Below are 20,772 nucleotides of genomic sequence, written 5' to 3'. Positions count from 1 at the left end.
TCTCCTCTCACTGTTCATGAACACATGATGATCACTAGCAAAGTTATAAAATAATTCCTTTGTGACTTCATGTTGAATGTGCAGTAAATGAAGTCTTGAGGTCCCAGAGGCAAACGTCTGAATACTAGAAGTGGGGAAAGGTCGCCCAAAGGTAATCTAGCTGGCCCTTAAAGGTTAGAAATCAAAAGCAGGTCTCCATGGACCTCAAGTCTTATATTTTGAAACAGCTGGAGATGTATTTGTTGGAGACATGCTGTCCCCTTACTGAAAGGTTAAATTGATTCCAGATATGGAAGAACTGGAGTGATGGGTAAGTGCTTGTAAATTGAGAATCTGAGATAGATCTAGGTGGGTCGCCATATTGGTCTGAGGCAGCAGAACAATGCTTCAGTCTTCTGGCACTGTCAAGTCCAACACCATTTTATTCAAACTATAAACTTTTGTGTGCATTCACACTTCAAATACAAAGAATAAAGAGTTCTGGATTGTCATCCTTTCTGCTGAAATCTGTCTGTCTGTCTGTCTGTCTGTCTGTCTGTCTGTCTGTCTGTCTGTCTATCTATCTATCTATCTATCTATCTATCTATCTATCTATCTATCTATCTATCTATCTATCTATCTATCTATCTATATTCAATAAACTAGAAGAAGAGATGACACAGCAGTCTCCAGGGACTTCTGGGTGTATACTTACACCAGGATGCTTTCTTATGTGGATCCCTTTGAGACTTAATTATACTGCACAGAAATAGCTCAACTTTCAGCAGCTACAGATATTATCATCTTTGGTGTTGATTTAAAATCACACAAAGTTCTTTTTTTAAAAATGTTTTTGGTGATGGCCAGCCATTTTAATATACTTCTTGCTAATTGGGAATTTAAAAAGTTGCTGAATCAGAAAGCTTTCACTTTTCTTGGGCCTGGAATATTAATGTGATTATAAAACTTCTGGTACTGAGTTCTAATTGTATCAGATTGACTACATCTTCAAAGTACCAGGTGCCACAAACAATATCCAAAGAACTGAGCAGGTCATGCTGGAGTATTTGTGGGGTAGTTTGCGCTGATTTACTAGAATGACGCTATCTGTAAGAAAGAGTGTTCACTCTTAGATTCATGAAAGCAGATGTGGAACACATTTGGATCTATCACTTTTTATTAAGATTTTATAGCCCATAAATGCAAGAATGTTTTTAAAAGTAAATCAAACATTTGTTACATCAACAACACATTGTTGATATAAACTGCTCAAAAACAGTCTTTCATTATCAAAAAAAGCAGAGTATTTCAGATTTCTCAGAAATTTCCATTTTCTCAGAAATTTATTTCTTTCTGCTTCATATTTTGGATAGTAAAAGAAAACACGGGAAAATGAATCAAATTCTGCTATTCAGTAGTCACTGTAGATGTTTGGATATATAATGCCATATGTTGCTGTTAGTGGCAGATACAATCTTTCAGTTCCAATATTTTGGTTTTATTTATTATTTTCTTATATTTTTATACTGCCCTCCCATATGGCTCAGGGTGGTTTTGATTTTCCCTTGTAAATGAATGTGCAAATTGATCTGTTTCTCCTTAAACACCGTAATGTTGTTCAGAATGTGACTCTGTGGAAGAGATGAAACTACATTGCATTGAGCTAGGCCATACACAGCTGAACACTGTTGTTTATGTCTGCTGATATGCTCTCCCGGGTCTTAAACTGAGATTTCCCCCAACATTTGTTCCCAGAAAGTGTACAATTTTAATTCCATGAACTAATAATCAAGGGTGATGAAACATCACATTTTAAATCACTTTTCTGACCAACTTCCCCCATCCCTGAAAATAGGTGTAAAGGTTGAATTAGGTTTAGTACTAGAAATGCAAAACCCCTAACCCTGAATGTACTGATTAGTTTTTATTCCATTATCTCAGTATTCAGGGGTCTCAAGTTGATTTCATTTGATACCATTACTTCTCCTGAAAATAGGTACAGGGCTGAGCTTGGCTTTGCCCTTGAAGCATAAAACGCTGTCCTGAACGTGCCCAGAAACTTTCACTCTAGTTTAATGCCTCAGTCTTTAAGAAGAATGAATTAGAAACCCATTCCAATTGGGCTTCCACCTGACCCGAAGAGACCATCAAGGAGTGCTGGCCTCACTGCTGAACCAGAGGAACCAGAGGAAGATGTGCCCTCCAGGGATTTCAATCCCCCCCCCAGCCCAAATTAGATGTGGGGCTACTATAATTTATCTAAAACGTTTTAATGTTAATATTTATTCTTATTATGAGATGGATTGTTTTAAACCATGCTTTTATCTGCCCTGAGGTCTCTAGGAAGGATACAAAAATAAAGGATACAAAAATAAAGTTTATTGTTATAATTATTATTGAATTGCTGAGTGGCTGAGAGTTGGAAGCCACTGAAACCACTACTGCTTTCTGCTCCCTATGACTTTTCATCAGAAGCAGAAAACAGGTTTAAATGGCACTGCTTTCTGCTCCCTGGGAAAAGCTGCAGGATGCAGAAAGGAAGGTTTAAATGGCTGCTACCTCTCACTTGCTCAGGGGAGCTTTCAGCTGCATAGCCCTGCCATGCAGTTGTTTTCGCGCTGTTTTTAAGGGACTTCTACTTTCTTCAAACGATGTTTAAAAAGACTGTGATCCCTTTCGATGGGGTTTGCAAGGCCACAAACCACACCTTTAGGTTTAGTTTGTAAACAAGCTTTTTGGTTTGGAATTTGGTTTGTGGTTTAATCATGAATTACAAACTTAACTGCATTGTTCTGGTCCATGCCCATTCCTACTAACAGCACTACTGGTACTTTATTTATTGTATTTATTTATAATTATATTTATACCCAACCACTCACGACAATGTTGCCTCGCAGTGGCTTACAATATAAAACAATATAAAAGTCCCCATAAAACTCCTTAAAACATTAAAATCCCTAAAATTGTGATATTGGTACCTAAAATAATGTGCAATATCCAGATGGTGGTGTAACGCTTATGGCCCAGAACTCCAGTTCGGCTATTCCAGCCTGGCCAATGGCATGGCCTCTTGGGTGTAATATCAATATTAACTCACAGGTTCAACGAAGGGCGACATAGGGCAGGACCCACAGATCTTAATTCCAGACATCCGCCTCCCCCGGCCTCAAGTATACACCAGGTGGAAGAGCTCTGTCTTACAGGCCCTGCAGAACCTGAATAGTTCTGTCAGGGCCTTAGCTCTTCTGGGAGCTCATTCCACCAGGTTGGGGCCAGGGCTGAAAAGCCTTTTTGCACATCTCACCCTCCACATCTGCTGCTGGAAATGTTGGAAGAGAGTATCGTACCTTATACGCCTTGCGCTTCCGCCTATATCAGTTCAGGCAACCAATCCCCTTTCTCCATTGACTACAATTGGAATTTTGGCTTTTCTGCCTTTCCCGGGGCTTGGGATGGGGTGGGGGTGGTGGGGGTTTGAGGTACAGCCTCCAAACTTTCTGGGTACCTCCAGGAGGCTCTTCCCTGACTCCCCTCCTAATTAGTCCAAGGGATCCACATCTAGGGGATCACAAAGAGGGTGCCCCCATCCCTACATTCTATCCTATGTGACGGACTCTCCACTGGATATAATGGAGGGATGGGGGCACCTTCTTCAGGAGCACCTAAAAGTGGACCTCATGAACCAATCATAATGGAATTTGTAGGGGAGTCAGAGAAGAGCCTCCTGGAGCTAAAGTGAACATTTGGAGGCTGTAGCTTAAACCCCCCACCTCCACAGGCCCCGGGAAAGGTGGAAAAGTTGAAATTCCCATTATAGCCCATGGTTTTATTAAAGGGTGCCGAAGCCAAATCAGCCAGATCGGGCCCTTAGCGATTCATGAGTCCTTTGATTATGGAGAGGGGGAACAATCGTTCCTGATGGGTGGGAGGGGAGAAAACCTTTGAGAGGCAAGCTATGTGTCACAACACAGAAAACATTTTGTTTTATTTCTGGCATTGCCTATATGTGTGTTTTCCTATTTGTTGCTCCAGGCACATTGCCATTTTTAAAAAGAAATTCCTGTCCCTGGGAGAGGGAGGTGGGTGCGAGGGCAGGATGATATAGATGACTAGCACATTTGAGCCTCCATAGCTTCCTTCTGCTGGTTGCTCTCTGGGTGCTAGCACTTTTTAGATTGGCGAATCCACTATATGCCATTCCCAAACTTGTGCTTTAAAATGGAGGATGTGGTGAGCTGTCAGCTGGCCAGGCACTAGATGTGGGCGATGTCATGTGGAGCAGGCAGAATATATGCCTACATAATGCTTTTCTCATTCCCCACTACATCCCCCCTTTCATTTCAACTGCCTTTCATTTCCGTGCTTTCCCTGCTTCTTGTTCCTCATCCTCTTTTAGCCAGAGGCTCTCTTTCCAGACCACCTTATTGGGGGTTCTTATTCCCTGCCAGCCTACCTGCTATTGTTATTGTCCCTCCTTTTGCTTCTCTCTTTTTTATGCAGCAATCCCTGTCCCTTTGATCACACTTAGTAACAATGATATAAAAACAGAAGCACTATGTTGGAAAGGAGTCCATGGATTAGGCCAGGAATTTCCACCTAGGGGTCTGTGTGAGCTCCGGAGGGGGTCCGTAGCCTTTCCTCTCCTGCTTTAATGGACTTGGCCACAAGCGAGGGAACCAGCCACTTCCATTGGTCCTCGTACCCCCTCTCAAGCATAAGTGATTGAGTTCTCTAGTGCAGGGGTAGTCGACCTGTGATCCTCCAGATGTTCATGGACTACAATTCCCATGAGCCCCTGCCAGTGTTTGCTGGCAGGGGCTCATGGGAATTGTAGTCCATGAACATCTGGAGGACCACAGGTCGACTACCCCTGCTCTAGTGGTTTCTGTGCCTGAGAGGGGGTGGAGCCTGCATGCATACTCCTGCTTTAAACTGCCTCCTGTGTCCCCCCCCCCCATGTCTTCCTTGAGCCTACATGGTGACATGTCACTTCTCGGAGGCATGGCCAACTGATGCCACTTATGGAGCTCCTTGCAGCCTAAAAAATTATTTCAGGTGCTCTTCCACGGTCAAAATGTTGAAAAAAAGACTGGGTTAGGCAGTGTTTTACCTTCTCTTCTTGGCTTGTGCTGGTAACCTCCACATAGGAGCCTGTGGGAGAAGAGTGAAGCCTGAAGAAGGGAGAGCATAGGACTCTTTTTAACCAATTTCTCTTCTGTCTTTTGGCTTACCCAAGGTTGGTTTTCCTTCTACTCCACTTGAGAATTTAAGTCTGGGGATAGAAAGGGATTTAATCATGTCAGCACAAATCCCAGGTGATGCGGCAGAAAACTCTGTCAAAACTAGTATTTTGCCTGTCTTTTGTCTGTAGCTAGCTATAAGGTCAGAATGAAGAGCTCTATTAAAGCAGGCTAGGTTAATAACCCAATTCTCAGCCACACTAGATCCCAAAGAAACTTAAATTTATCACATTTTTAAAGTGAGATGTACAGTACTGACCTTTTTGCATAGTGATATGGTTTATGCTCATAGGAACTTAAAATTGCTACAGCACCAAGGAATTACCTCAACTGGTTCATATTAGGAAGCTGATGGCTCCAGATGAATTCCTGAAGTGATAGGCTCTAGCTGAAGCCCTGATATATATGATCAATCACAGAGACCATCTTGTTCTTTGGTCTTCTAGAGACTGGGGCACTGAAGTTAACCACAGCTTGATATTAAGTGGAAGAATTAGTTTGAATATGACCATATGCATGTTGGAGCAGATTTTCATGTTGATGGTGTGCTAGTGACGAATATTAGTTTCCTCAGAGAGATCTCAGAGTCAATTGCCAACGCAGAATGAGCATAACAGATTTTTTTGTGTCTAATATATAGAAGTATTTCTAGATTTGAATGTTCTATTTAGCTATCATAGCTTATAGGTCTATCAACAGCTATTTATAATTTTGTTTATGCACATGTTATATACAAATGCATATAAAACAAAAAGAACAATAATATCTGCTTGGAGGAAAAAACAATTCCAGAGGGAACGCATTTTATTGGTAAAGGGGCGACAGAGGGTATGGGTGTGCAAGCACACATGCACACATGAATCCTGTTGCCACTAGCTACTTTTATACAACCATTTATTTTCCCACAGCTGTTTTCCCCTTTGTGAAAAAAACTGATGTAACACAAAGCCTGAATCTAAAGATGGCAACCCAGGGTGCTGTGCTGTGCGATACCAGGCTTTTAAGACTGGCAAGATTACCACAATTTGAATCAGCATGGGGAATTTTAATAGCATGCAATCCATTGCAGTTTGCAGGGTGTTAACGATGTTGTTTGTAAAACAGAAAACTACTAATGCAATAATTTAAAACAATTTTTTCCCCCAAGGATGGGAAAATGTCCTCTTTGAATGCTGTGCTAATTTTGGGATTTCCCGATAAATGTTCATTTATTCAACACAGTACTCCAAGTGAGGTCTTACCATAGTGTAGTAAATTGGTAACATCACCTTGCGTGATCTGGACACTGTACTTCTTTTAATACAGCCCAAAATCCCATTTGCCTTTTTAGCCATCAAGTCACACTGCTGGCTCATGTTCTGTGTATGATCTACTAATACCCCCAAATCCTTTTCTCATGTACTACTGCCATGTCAAGTCTCACCCATCCTATACTGATGCATATGATTTTTTTTTACCTAAATGAAGAACTTTACATTTATCTCTATTGATATTCATTTTAGCTCACTTTACAGCCTGTCAAGATCATCCTGATTCTGTCCTTAGTTGTGTTTGCTACCCCTCCCAGCTATGTGTCTGATAGCCCAGGGCCTGGTCTGGGCATTTTGGGATCATTTGCCTAGTGTGCAGTACCCAAACAGAGTGACCACTAGACTGGAAAACCTTTTATGATTTTATTCAACTGCAGAAGAACAAAATGACACAGGTGGATTGGTCCCAAAAGAGCCTGTGCATCAAACAATAGAGATATATGATATTAAATAACTTTCCATTGGAGGTGGGTAAAGGTGACACCCTTACGGGTCAAGCCAATAACCTAAGATCTCCACCCTTTGCACATCCCACCCAGAGCACCCCCCAGACCACCCATTTCTGATTTGCAAAGTCACCGGAAAGGCCCCAAAAGGCAATGTTCCGTTCCTCTCAGCTCCCCAACGGTTTAATATCAACAATTCTAGTCGCTTCCACTGGCTTTGGAAATAGGCCAACCCGGTACATAAACATTGGCACTATTTGGCAGTATTTCAAGAGATGGTTAAGTACATCCTCCTCACAAGGCCTTCTGATTAAGACATAGTTCCAGAAGCTAAGTTACAGAGCCAAGTTACAAAGACAAAGTATTACAGAACTTTGCATTGTCACAAATAATGTTTAACCATTGAACTGACACCTTAGGAATTACAGCATTTCATAGCATAATAAAAGTGAAAAGTTCAACCTCTGCTCCATCATGTCATCTGCAAATTTAATAAGCACCCCTCTATTACTTCATCCAATCCAAATCATTTATAAATATCTTAACTAACGTGCTTCACAGAATTATTTAGTTGTGCGTCAGAAGCTTTCAGTTCAGAATACATGTCTCACAAGCTTTCCTTTTCCCCGAAACCTTAAATTCGGTGTTTTCAGATGCTCTGTGATATCACTTAAGAAAGCCAAATCAAAAATATATCCAGGGTCAGAAAGTACATCCTGACCTTTTCCTTTTTCCTTGAGAAAGACATTACCTTCAGGAAGAAGACTGAACAAACATATGGGGATTTTGACTCTGCTAAACCACTTGACATCTTCATATTCAATATCTATTTTTTAGAGAAAAAATTGAAACTGATAATGAATAAGGCATTGATGTAATTAATGGTTGATACAACAATAAGTATCAGAGTCTCATAGAAGCATAGAATCATAGAGTTGGACCTCCAGGGCCAGCTAGTCCAACCCCCTGCACAGTGCAGGAACTCATATCTACCTGCTCATCCACAGTGACCCCAATTTCATGCCCCCAAGTTCCCCCTCTCCAATTCCCCCCCCCAATCTCCAGAATCCAGCCTGGATTCACCTACCGTCCCACAGTGGCTACTGTGTGAGACAAGATACTGGACAAGATGGACCAATATGAAGTCCTCCATATGTGCCTTAAAGTCTACTGAGCCAGAGAATACGGGATCCATTCTCTTCGAATAGAATCTATCTTGATACCTGCACCATTTGTGTCACCTAGACATAGTGCATGGAGCAAATGTTATGACTTTCTTTTTGGGTTTTTTATTTATCCCTGTTTTCCATTTTGTGTTGTTAGTTGTAAAGAGATATTTGTACTTTGTACTTCATAAGCAATTTATATGGTGTATGTATTTTGTAATAATTTATTCATGAAATATTGATCTATTGATTGAGCAATCATTTTTGAAAGTGATTAGTTTTTTAGGTAACTGTCTATGCAAACAGGAAATGGCATATGGATCTGGGATTAGGGGGACTGTGCTGCAATGGCTGGTCTCCTTTCTCCGGAACTGGTCGCAGAGGGTTGCTGTGGTGGATGAGGTGTCAGACCCTTGGGGGCTCCCTTGTGGAGTCCTGCAAGGAGTGAAATTCTTCCCTATATTGTTTAACATCTAATAAACACCCTCTAGCCCAGCTGGTCCGGAGTTATGGGCTGGGTTGTGACCAATATGCAGATGACACCCAGCTCTATCTCGTAATGGATGGCCGGCTGGACTTTCCCTCGGAAACATTTGCCAATTGTTTGGAAGGAATGTCTGGATGGCTCAGGCAGAGCCGCCTGAAACTCAGCCCCCCCAAGATGGAGGTCCTGTGGCTGACAAGATGAGGGCAGGATCAGGAAGCGCGCCTCCCATGCCTGGATGGGGTGCAGTTGACACATGCACCAACTACCAAGAATCTGGGAGTGATCTTTGATGCCTTCCTTTCCATGGAGGCTCAGGACACAAAGGTAGCCCGAATGGCATTTTTCCACCTGCTCCAAGCATGGCTAATAGCGCCCTATCTGTCCTCTGAAACCTGGCCACAGTGATCCATGCAACGGTCATTTCCAGGTTAGACTTCTGTAACTTGCTCTATGCAGGCCTACCCTTAGCTTTAACCCACAAATTACAGCTGGTACAGAATGCGGCTGCAAGGGTCCTCACTAGAACATCTTGGAAGGCCCGTATTCAGCTGGTGTTGCGTCACCTCCACTGGTTACCAGTCTGTTTCCAGATCAAGTTTAAGGTATTGGTTTTGACCTTTAAGGCTATACGTGGCTAGGGCCCTGTGTATCTGCAGGACCGCTTGTCTGCTGTTGCCCCCTTCGGGGCACTTAGCCCTGTGGGTACAAATTTGCTGGTTGTCCCCGTCTCCAAGGATGTTTGCCTGGCCTCAACCAGGGCAATGGCTTTTTCAGCCCTGGCCCCAACTTGGTGGAAAGAGCTCCCAGAAGAGCCGAGGGCCCTGCCAGAGTTGTCAGCTTTCCACAGGGCCTGCAAGATGGAGCTCTTCCTTCAGGCTGTGTCTAAGATGAGGTCCTGGAGTTACTATTGGTGGATCCTCTAGTGTTGGTAAAACCAGGACCTTCGCTTCTAATGAAAGAGCTCTTTGATTATAAGCTGGACAGGGGTGGGGAGTTGAACTCTACCGGTCTCTTTTAATGTCTGAACTATAATGTTTGAACTTTGACTATAAGCTGGACAGGGTTGGGGAGTTGAACTCTTTTAATGTTTTAATGTGTCAAGGGGATTTTTATGGCCTGTTTTGTTTTTTTGTTTTATTGTGAACCACTGCGAGTCTCTTTGATAGCGGCGGTATACAAGTCCAAAAATAGATAAGTAAATAAAAAAATAAAATATGGGTTCAATTCACACAAAGTCAAAACAGATTTTTCAGATCAAAGAAGTCATGATATATTCATAAGCATCCCTATTTTATAAGCCCAGAAGTACCGTCTGCTAACAAAACAAACCTGTCTATTTGTTGCCCTAAGGTTGGTGGGAAGGTTGCAGATGCTGTGGTTGTCTGCCGGGTTATTGTTTCACCAGCCCAGACTGTTATTCTGAAGTTTTTCTGTATCCAGTTTTTGTTGGGGCAAAATTTTGATGGCTGGGTATAAAGTTCTCATGCAAGCTAAATGAAGAACAAAAGTAGGATGAATGTGTATCTGGAGGCACATCTAAGTACCGGTGTCTGTCAACAGCATATTCTCAAATGAATGTCCACTTTCACCCACAGGTGCTCAACATATATACATAGGCCTGCCACTATAAGTGCATCATGTGTATAACTACCTTTACAGAAGATGCTTGAGAGGAATTTAGCTGAGCTACACTTGTTCAGAAAAACTAGTCTATTCTGCAGCTTTCCCAGCAGTACCTGAGAAGCAAATTCTCTGGGAATAAATAGGCAGGTTTCACGTATCTTTAGAACAAAGATTTATGCTAGGAATGTGTCTTTGTAAATACATAGAAAACATAGCAAGCATTCAAGGAAACATTGCACGACCGCAAATGATTCATTAAGCATTATGTTGATGATTATTTACATTTTCAGACAAAGCCATTAGTTTGAAAATGAGCCGTATCTTTCAATTTACTGTTTTGGGACATGGTAAACTGACTGTACCTAATGGCATTGGATCACAGTCTGAAAACAAAAACCCATTCCATTTTAACATACATTAAAGGATTTAAAGAAAAACCCCAACCATTGTTTCTATCCATATGAGTCCAGATTGTCTTAAAGAGGCATAATATGTAGACCACTGTATCATGAAGAACAGTTGACAACAATGCCCCTAACTACAGTGGAACAGTTTTCCAGGAATTGCTTTTGACTATATCTGTCATTGTGTGAGCCAGCTCTCATGTTTGGGAGATCAGGACTACCAGGGGCATAAAGTGAATCACATCTGTTAAAAATAAATGTAATCCATTTTACAGTTTTAGACCATAGCTTGTTTCACCCCCATCCTCATGCTTAATGAATGGAAAATGTTGTTAATATGCTACAGCAGGGGAGAGAGGACAGAATCAGTCCTATTGGGAACCAGTTTGGAGCCCCTCCTAACCTTGACAAGGGGGTCTCTCTTCTGAGAGCATGAAGGCTGCCATTGAATGGGGTACCTGAAAAGCCTCTGCTCATGAGTAGAATTCATCATGGAGTGTTTTGCATCATGGTTCATATGACTAAAACAACATGTTCCTTGGTCCTGTTCCTGTCTGAACCTAGATACCTTTGGCTTCATATTATTTTAAATTTAGATTTGAGAGGTGGGGGGGGGGAGGGAGAGAGAGAGAGAAACAGATGAGTCCTGAAGATAGCTAAGACAAGGCCTAGAACTGCTGGCAAGCTGAATTGACTTAATGAAAACAAGTGGTCTGCTGAAGCAGAATCAAGAGGGGAGTTCCGGAAAAAAATTCCCATGATATCTTATGTCAATTGTCATGTCGCTGCAGTATAAAATGCAATGTCAAAATTTCCCAGTTTGAAGTTGGCTGTTTAGACAAACTCTTTTGGTGCTGGCACTGTTACCCTTGCCTGACAAACCAAGTTATGAAGGACTTGCTTTGAGTGCTTTTGGATACTTTTTGTACAGATTGTAATGACACAGTTCAAACTGGAGAAACAAACTGTTTAGAAGCATTAAGGAAATAAAAATTAGAAGAAAGTGTATTACACTTAAAATTCAGTGAAATGTATTTTATATTTTATTTCAGCTTTTGGTATCTTAGTGGATCAGCCTCCATTGTGAATCCTTCAGCTGTCTTAACTGAAGCAAAGAAAGGAAGATTTCCTATCTGGCCAGAATGGAATGAAGCTGACATAAATGCAGAGAAGTGGGATGCAGGGAAAGGTGCAAAGGAAAAAGACAAAGCTGGAAGAAGTCCTATTTTAGTAAGTTTCCTAAGTGGTCCCTGACTTTTTCAGATATATCATCACTTAAAAAATTAATATTGTGTCTTTTAACATTTTTTTCAAGTCAGTGACAGTGCAAGTCTGTGTTAGCTCAAAGCCACTAAAATCAATAGATATAGATTGGCATAACTACATAGGATTGCATTGCAAATTGCATATTTAAAAGAAGCTTTCATAACTAAGTGTATATTGGAGTAAAAATGTTTGATTTTGGTTGGAACATTCCCTCCCTTGTTAAAATAATGAACATTAGCTCCTTTGCAGTTGCTGAAATAGTTGAAAGATCACTTTTCATACTACTGGCAAAATGAGATCGCATCATGAGAGACTTGGTTAACTTTTGGCTCCCAAAAATTCTCTGACCTCAGTGACTGTCATTGGCATCATGATGTCCAAGGTTGCTTGGACATCATGACTCCCTTGGGGGAGTCTGACCTCCAGGTTCACTGCATCCCTTAAAGAGATGGCAGCCATGGAAGCAACAGGATCTTCTGAATCATAGTGTCAAAACTGTTGTCAGCTTGGTCTCCATTTACTGTTGCACCACAGAGAGCTGAGAGAGTAGTTCTAGCTTGCTAAGGCCAAATCTTGCTTTTGTCTATTTACTTAGTTCTTACAGTAGTTGTTTTTATCAAAGTTGCTAGATTAAAACCTTGTGTTGCTGCTCTTAGTGAACATGCAGGGTATAAACTTCTAATAATTTCAACCTCCACTAAAAGATGTAAAGCTCTGCTTGAAACTTTATTGTTAATAATGTCTCAAAAGTAATTTGTAGTAGGGCTGATCCATTTGTAAGCATGTTACAAATTGCTGATTTAATTAGATATTTTTATTTTGCTTTTCTGTCAGATTGAGCCCAAGATAGTTTATTATTGTCCCCTTCTCTTTTTATTCTCACAACAATGGCCCTTGTGAAGTAGGCTAGGCTGGCTGGGAAGGTGACTAGTCAAAGTCACCCAGAAGGCATTATGGCTACCACATTTGCCACTCATCCTGTTGGCTAACTGGGCTCTGTGCTTGATTATTGTTTTTATTATCTCATTGCTTTCCAATAAGCACAGCTTTAGTCATAACTGGCCCAGTTTTATTTTTAAAATATAAGGGAAGCCCTGGAGCACAGAGTGGGAACTGATGCCCCAGGTGCCTCCTAGCTCTGTTATTCAGAGGTTTACTGCCTTTGACTGTAGGGATTCCCTTTTATTGAACTTCAGTTATATGTCTTGATGTGGGAACTGTTGCCTGCAGGACCGCCTCTTCCTATATACACCCCAAAGGGCAAAATAGATTGCGGTAGCAATTTTGCTTAGGGTCCCTAGCCGCAGGAAAATCAAACTGGCCTTAATCAGAGCCAGGGTCTTTTTGATTCAAGATGCCAGGAGGACATATTGGTGGATGTTTCCCACCTCTCTTTGAGGGAAGCAGAATAATTTTAAAATCCTGTCTCCTGGTGAGAAGCACCCTCCTTTAATCTTCTTCCTGCCTTAGGAGGGAGAGCAGCAATACTAGGCATCTCTTCTCTTTATTCCTTCTCTTGTTTATTCTTGTACCTATTCCTCCTACGTACCTTGGATCCACCCTCCTGCTCCACCCTCAATCCTACTCTCTCCCCACCCCCTCTCTTTCTTCCCTCCTGGTCTTCTGCCTCAGACTGAGGCAGTGAGGGAAAGAGTGCGCAGGTCCATTCCCAGACTTTTTCCCCCTGGCAACCATTTTTCCACCCAGAAAGCCCATTATGACTGAGGGAAGGCTCACATTTTTTCCTTGGAGGAGGAGGAGCAGATAATAATAAATAACAATAAGAATAATGTACCAAAGAGGTCAAAATAAGATTCTGAGGCAACTGAGGGGCTCATTTGACTGCATGCTAAACAGGGGGTGGGAGTTAAAACTTGGATTATATTGCCATCTTTTAAAGTTTTAATGTCTTATATATTAAGGGGTTTTATAATAATAAAATCAGGTGCGTGTCCTTAGAGCCAGGGACCCCCAAAAGATTTGTGCCCACAGAGCAAAGTGTTCTGCAGGAGGCATAAGCATGGGAAACAAGCAGGAAGAACTAGAAAGCTTAATAAAGTAAGGGGATTGATCTAATAGGCATTACAGAAACCTGGTGGGATAACTCTCACAACTGGAATAATAGAATTCAGCAGGGGTCACTGCTGAAGAGTAATTACACATTGTGATATTAATATTAGTAGACCCCTACAAATTTGGATATTATATGACCATTTTGGTATTGAACTACACAAAGCAAAATATTACCAGAGACTAAGTTATTTTCTATAATTTCATCACCCAAAACAATACAATTAGAAAAGATTGCATTATTAACAATATTGAGAATATCACTGATGAAGATTTCGAATATGGACTGCACCTAGGAATCCATTTTGAAATTTTATGAACATTGTTTTCATTGGAATAAATCATTTCACCATCTCAAGCTTGAGACTTTTTTCTTCTGCTTATATTACAGCTAACGGGTCTTTACCTGTTGATTTTATGAACTTGTGAGTGGGTGGGCAGGAAGGGATGTGCCATTTTTTGTCTCTTGTGGCTCTTCCTTACATACCCAGGGAATTGCTAATTGCCACTGTGGGGTGGTAGGTGAATTTCCTCCAGGCCAGGCTGGATTTTTGGGATTTTTGGTGGAAGGACCACTTGTGTATGAAATTGGGGTCACTGTGGGTGGGCAGGTAGTTGTGAGTTCCTGCATTGTACAGGGGGTTGGACTAAATGACCCTGGAGTCCCCTTCCAGTTCTATGATTCTATCTTAAATTTACAGTGTGTGTGGGGAGGGAGACTTTTACTAAAGTTAAACATTTCTGAATTCTATGGAATCCAATGAAGATCTTCAATACTTTCTAACATATTTCCCATTTAAGTCAATTGATTTTAAAAGTATTTCACTTTGACTCGATAATGCTATTGAATTTATGTTCCTCCAGTGCTAGGTTGTATTTAAGATTTAAGATTTATTACCGTATTTGCCGGCGCATAAGACGACTGGGCGTATAAGATGACCCTCCAACATTTCCACTCAAAATATAGAGTGTATTATATACCCGGCCCGCCCCTGCATCTCCCTGTGACCGGCACTAATGTGCAAGTGCGCATGTGTGAGCTCTGCGTAGACAAGGGGCAGGCCGGAGCGCTGCTGCTTCCCGTTGAGCAGAACGAGCCGGTCACGCTGAAAAGCCTGGCACCCCTGTCTCACTGCTGATGCTCACCGCAGCCACGCTGATGACCCACCGTGGCCGCGCTGGATACCACGCGATACTGGATGGTATGTAGAATGAGGTGGGCAGGCATCGGGAGGCCATTATGGACAGCTATGTCTATCCCAACTGAAGTGCACCCGGCGTATAGGATGACCTATACGGGGGGAAAAGTAGTCTTATACGCTAGCAAATACAGTACATATTTCTTATAATATATTAAGTCATGATGTGTTGTTTGTGTTTGGTATGGGGTCGTCTCCATACGCCTTTGAGGATTCACAATAATTGTATGTGTATGCCTTACATTAAAAAAAATACCACAATCATTAGTATTTTTAAACCATTATGAGGATTGTGGACATTCTACTCTGAGATCACTGGCCAGTAAGAAATTACCATCTGCTCTATGAATTATATATAAATTATTATTAAGGTTATTATTAAGGTTAAACATAGGCTTTCGTTAATTCTTAATTTTTGTAAATGCACATTTTGTTCAGCATGTCTTTGAAGATCCAGAAGGGAAGATTGATTTACCATTTTCGCTAAAAGTGAGTTCCTGGAGACGACCACAAGAATTTTTAATCAATAAGGTAAGAAGCAAACATCTAACAAATCACACAGTTCAACAACTACTTGGTATTTCTCTCCTATTTCTCTCAACAAAAGTAGCCCAGTAGACTCAGTAGCCACAAAACAGCACTGTTTGCCAGTTGAAACCCTGATATATAACCAGGTATGTGGCATTATCGTTAACACCATAATCTTAAGAACTGCAATGTATATTCCATTGGTTCTGATAGTCGGGGGGATTGAAGAAGCAATGGTTTTGGTCATTCCAACAGTCCCAAGTCTGTGACGCCAGTTCCTGGATGACCTGGGAGGACGAAGAGGAAGAAGAGTTGGTTTTTAGACCCAAAGGAGTCTCAAAGTGACTTACAGCCACTTTCCTTTCCTCTCCCCACAAAACACACCCTATGATGCCGTTTAGGCTGAGATAGCTCTGACAGAACTGCTTGATCAGAACAGCACTCAGAACTGTGACAAACTCAAGGTCACCCAGCTGGCTGTATGTGGAGGAGCAGAGAATCAAACCTGGCTTGCCAAATTAGACACTGCTGCTCCTAACCACTACACCAAGCTTGCAGGCTGAGAGCACCTGGCCCTGAAGAGATGTTTGTCATTCATCACTTGCATACATAGACTAAAGGGGAGAAGTATTCCCAGAAGACAACACAGTATGAATAACAGAGTCTGCTATGGTTAATATCGTCCCCATTGGCATGAGTATGTGAGAGATAGCAGATTCTGTTTTAGGATGGTCATGCAACCAGGGCTGTTGTGTGCTCTATAATAGAGACACAACAAGCTCAAAAGTACATTTTTCTACCTTTCCTTTTTCTCTTCTAAAAAAGTTTAATGTAATTTGTGGCCTTGTCAGTTTTACTTTTGACAGTTTGAGCAGTTGTGTTAAAAATTGTAGTAAATTGGAAAATTAGGTTGATCCCATTTTAATTTTTAATAAATGCTGATGATATGGGGCCACATAGGGAATGCTGTCATATTATCATCTGTACACAGCCCGTGGCGCCACGGGCGCCACGGACTGTATAAAGGAGTAAGGGGTGGTGGGGAGGAGTTAGGGCGGGACCGGTCCGGGATAAAAACTCGGAGGGGTCCAATCAGGAGCCGCGAAGCGGCTCCTGATTGGCCCCTCCAAGTGTCCATCCCGGCCCAAGCAGGCAATGGGGAGCCGCGCGAAGCGCGGCTCCCCATTCCCTGCTTCACTGGCAAGGGAGCACCCGCCAGCCGCGCATAGCGCGGCTGGCGGGTGCTCCCTGCCTGGCGGACTGACGCGGCTGCCGGGGACTCCCGTCCGTTCTTCCGACGGACCTCTCAAAATGGCCGCCGCCCCCGACAGCCAGCAGCCGCCTCCGCCGCCGCCAGCTGGCCGCCGCCGAAAATGGCCGCCGCAGCCGCAGCTCCAAGCCGGCACGCCCACGAGAGCCAGCAGAAAAACATTAACCCTGTAGGAGCCTTTCGCAGCTCCAAGCCGAGAGCCAGCAGAAAGAAAAACCCTGTAGGAGTCTTTCGCAGCTCCAAGCCGAGAGGCAGCAGAAAGAAAAACCCTGTAGGAGCCTTTCCCAGCTCCAAGCCAAGAGCCAGCAGAAAAAAAACCCTGTAGGAGCCTTTCGCAGCTCCAAGCCGAGAGCCAGCAGAAAGAAAAACCCTGTAGGAGCCTTTCGCAGCTCCAAGCCGAGAGCCAGCAGAAAAAAAACCCTGTAGGAGCCTTTCCCAGCTCCAAGCCGAGAGCCAGCAGAAAAAAAACCCTGTAGGAGCCTTTCGCAGCTCCAAGCCAAGAGCCAGCAGAAAAAAAACCCTGTAGGAGCCTTTCCCAGCTCCAAGCCGAGAGCCAGCAGAAAAAAAACCCTGTAGGAGCCTTTCACAGCTCCAAGCCGCCACGCCCACGAGAGCCAGCAGAAAAGCATTAACCCTGTAGGAGCCTTTCGCAGCTCCAAGCCGAGAGCCAGCAGAAAAAAAAACCCTGTAGGAGTCTTTCGCTGCTCCAAGCCGAGAGCCAGCAGAAAAAAAACCCTGTAGGAGCCTTTCGCAGCTCCAAGCCGAGAGCCAGCAGGAAAAAAACCCTGTAGGAGCCTTTCGCAGCTCCAAGCCGAGAGCCAGCAGAAAAAAAAACCCTGTAGGAGTCTTTCGCTGCTCCAAGCCGAGAGCCAGCAGAAAAAAAACCCTGTAGGAGTCTTTCGCTGCTCCAAGCCGAGAGCCAGCAGGAAAAAAAACCCTGTAGGAGCCTTTCGCAGCTCCAAGCCGAGAGGCAGCAGAAAGAAAAACCCTGTAGGAGTCTTTCGCAGCTCCAAGCCGAGAACCAGCAGAAAGAAAAACCCTGTAGGAGCCTTTCCCAGCTCCAAGCCGAGAGCCAGCAGAAAAAAAACCCTGTAGGAGCCTTTCGCAGCTCCAAGCCGAGAGCCAGCAGAAAAAAAACCCTGTAGGAGCCTTTCCCAGCTCCAAGCCGAGAGCCAGCAGAAAAAAAACCCTGTAGGAGCCTTTCCCAGCTCCAAGCTGAGAGCCAGCAGAAAAAAAACCCTGTAGGAGCCTTTCGCAGCTCCAAGCCGAGAGCCAGCAGAAAAAAAACCCTGTTGGAGCCTTTCCCAGCTCCAAGCCGAGAGCCAGCAGAAAAAAAAACCCTGTAGGAGCCTTTCCCAGCTCCAAGCCGAGAGCCAGCAGAAAAAAAACCCTGTAGGAGCCTTTCGCAGCTCCAAGCCCACGAGAGCCAGCAGAAAAGCATTAACCCTGTAGGAGCCTTTTCGCAACTCCAAGCCGAGAGCCAGCAGAAAAAAAAACCCTGTAGGAGTCTTTCGCTGCTCCAAGCCGAGAGCCAGCAGAAAAAAAAACCCTGTAGGAGTCTTTCGCTGCTCCAAGCCGAGAGGCAGCAGAAAAAAAAACCCTGTAGGAGCCTTTCGCAGCTCCAAGCCGAGAGGCAGCAGAAAAAAAAACCCTGTAGGAGTCTTTCGCAGCTCCAAGCCGAGAGCCAGCAGAAAGAAAAACCCTGTAGGAGCCTTTCCCAGCTCCAAGCCGAGAGCCAGCAGAAAAAAAACCCTGTAGGAGCCTTTCCCAGCTCCAAGCCGAGAGCCAGCAGAAAAAAAACCCTGTAGGAGCCTTTCGCAGCTCCAAGCCGAGAGCCAGCAGAAAAAAAACCCTGTAGGAGCCTTTCCCAACTCCAAGCCGAGAGCCAGCAGAAAAAAAACCCTGTAGGAGCCTTTCGCAACTCCAAGCCGAGAGCCAGCAGAAAAAAAAACCCTGTAGGAGTCTTTCGCTGCTCCAAGCCGAGAGCCAGCATAAAGAAAAACCCTGTAGGAGTCTTTCGCAGCTCCAAGCCGAGAGGCAGCAGAAAGAAAAACCCTGTAGGAGCCTTTCCCAGCTCCAAGCCAAGAGCCAGCAGAAAAAAAACCCTGTAGGAGCCTTTCGCTGCTCCAAGCCGAGAGCCAGCAGAAAGAAAAACCCTGTAGGAGCCTTTCGCAGCTCCAAGCCGAGAGCCAGCAGAAAAAAAACCCTGTAGAAGCCTTTCCCAGCTCCAAGCCGAGAGCCAGCAGAAAAAAAACCCTGTAGGAGCCTTTCGCAGCTCCAAGCCGAGAGCCAACAGAAAAAAAACCCTGTAGGAGCCTTTCCCAGCTCCAAGCCGAGAGCCAGCAGAAAAAAAACCCTGTAGGAGCCTTTCACAGCTCCAAGCCGCCACGCCCACGAGAGCCAGCAGAAAAGCATTAACCCTGTAGGAGCCTTTCGCAGCTCCAAGCCGAGAGCCAGCAGAAAAAAAAACCCTGTAGGAGTCTTTCGCTGCTCCAAGCCGAGAGCCAGCAGAAAAAAAACCCTGTAGGAGCCTTTCGCAGCTCCAAGCCGAGAGCCAGCAGGAAAAAAACCCTGTAGGAGCCTTTCGCAGCTCCAAGCCGAGAGCCAGCAGAAAAAAAAACCCTGTAGGAGTCTTTCGCTGCTCCAAGCCGAGAGCCAGCAGAAAAAAAAACCCTGTAGGAGTCTTTCGCTGCTCCAAGCCGAGAGCCAGCAGGAAAAAAAACCCTGTAGGAGCCTTTCGCAGCTCCAAGCCGAGAGGCAGCAGAAAGAAAAACCCTGTAGGAGTCTTTCGCAGCTCCAAGCCAAGAGCCAGCAGAAAGAAAAACCCTGTAGGAGCCTTTCCCAGCTCCAAGCCGAGAGCCAGCAGAAAAAAAACCCTGTAGGAGCCTTTCGCAGCTCCAAGCCGAGAGCCAGCAGAAAAAAAACCCTGTAGGAGCCTTTCCCAGCTCCAAGCCGAGAGCCAGCAGAAAAAAAACCCTGTAGGAGCCTTTCCCAGCTCCAAGCCGAGAGCCAGCAGAAAAAAAACCCTGTAGGAGCCTTTCGCAGCTCCAAGCCGAGAGCCAGCAGAAAAAAAACCCTGTAGGAGCCTTTCCCAGCTCCAAGCCGAGAGCCAGCAGAAAAAAAACCCTGTAGGAGCCTTTCCCAGCTCCAAGCCGAGAGCCAGCAGAAAAAAAACCCTGTAGGAGCCTTTCGCAGCTCCAAGCCCACGAGAGCCAGCAGAAAAGCATTAACCCTGTAGGAGCCTTTCGCAACTCCAAGCCGAGAGCCAGCAGAAAGAAAAACCCTGTAGGAGCCTTTCCCAGCTCCAAGCCGAGAGCCAGCAGAAAAAAAACCCTGTAGGAGCCTTTCGCAGCTCCAAGCCGAGAGCCAGCAGAAAAAAAACCCTGTAGGAGCCTTTCCCAGCTCCAAGCCGAGAGCCAGCAGAAAAAAAACCCTGTAGGAGCCTTTCCCAGCTCCAAGCCGAGAGCCAGCAGAAAAAAAACCCTGTAGGAGCCTTTCGCAGCTCCAAGCCGAGAGCCAGCAGAAAAAAAACCCTGTAGGAGCCTTTCCCAGCTCCAAGCCGAGAGCCAGCAGAAAAAAAACCCTGTAGGAGCCTTTCCCAGCTCCAAGCCGAGAGCCAGCAGAAAAAAAACCCTGTAGGAGCCTTTCGCAGCTCCAAGCCCACGAGAGCCAGCAGAAAAGCATTAACCCTGTAGGAGCCTTTCGCAACTCCAAGCCGAGAGCCAGCAGAAAAAAAAACCCTGTAGGAGTCTTTCGCTGCTCCAAGCCGAGAGCCAGCAGAAAA

The 20,772-nt window shown here is 44.1% G+C and overlaps 1 protein-coding gene across 7 annotated transcripts in view; it reads left to right on the top strand.

Moving 5' to 3' along the window:
* The window catches only part of ADGB (androglobin), a 133,174-nt gene that overhangs the window by 1,794 nt on the left and 110,608 nt on the right, over window positions 1-20,772 (top strand). For all 7 annotated transcript variants that reach the window (XM_077350486.1, XM_077350503.1, XM_077350512.1 and 4 more), the window contains exons 2-3: window positions 11,708-11,885; window positions 15,629-15,721. In XM_077350486.1, coding sequence (XP_077206601.1) covers window positions 11,708-11,885; window positions 15,629-15,721 — 271 coding nt within the window. The remainder of the gene's footprint in view (window positions 1-11,707; window positions 11,886-15,628; window positions 15,722-20,772) is intronic.

The sequence above is a fragment of the Paroedura picta genome, chromosome 1 (genome assembly GCF_049243985.1).
Source record: "Paroedura picta isolate Pp20150507F chromosome 1, Ppicta_v3.0, whole genome shotgun sequence".
NCBI classification, from domain to species: Eukaryota; Metazoa; Chordata; class Lepidosauria; order Squamata; family Gekkonidae; genus Paroedura; species Paroedura picta.
The sequence above is the reverse complement of the archived record's forward strand: the minus strand, read 5'-3'. Positions and strand labels throughout refer to the sequence as shown.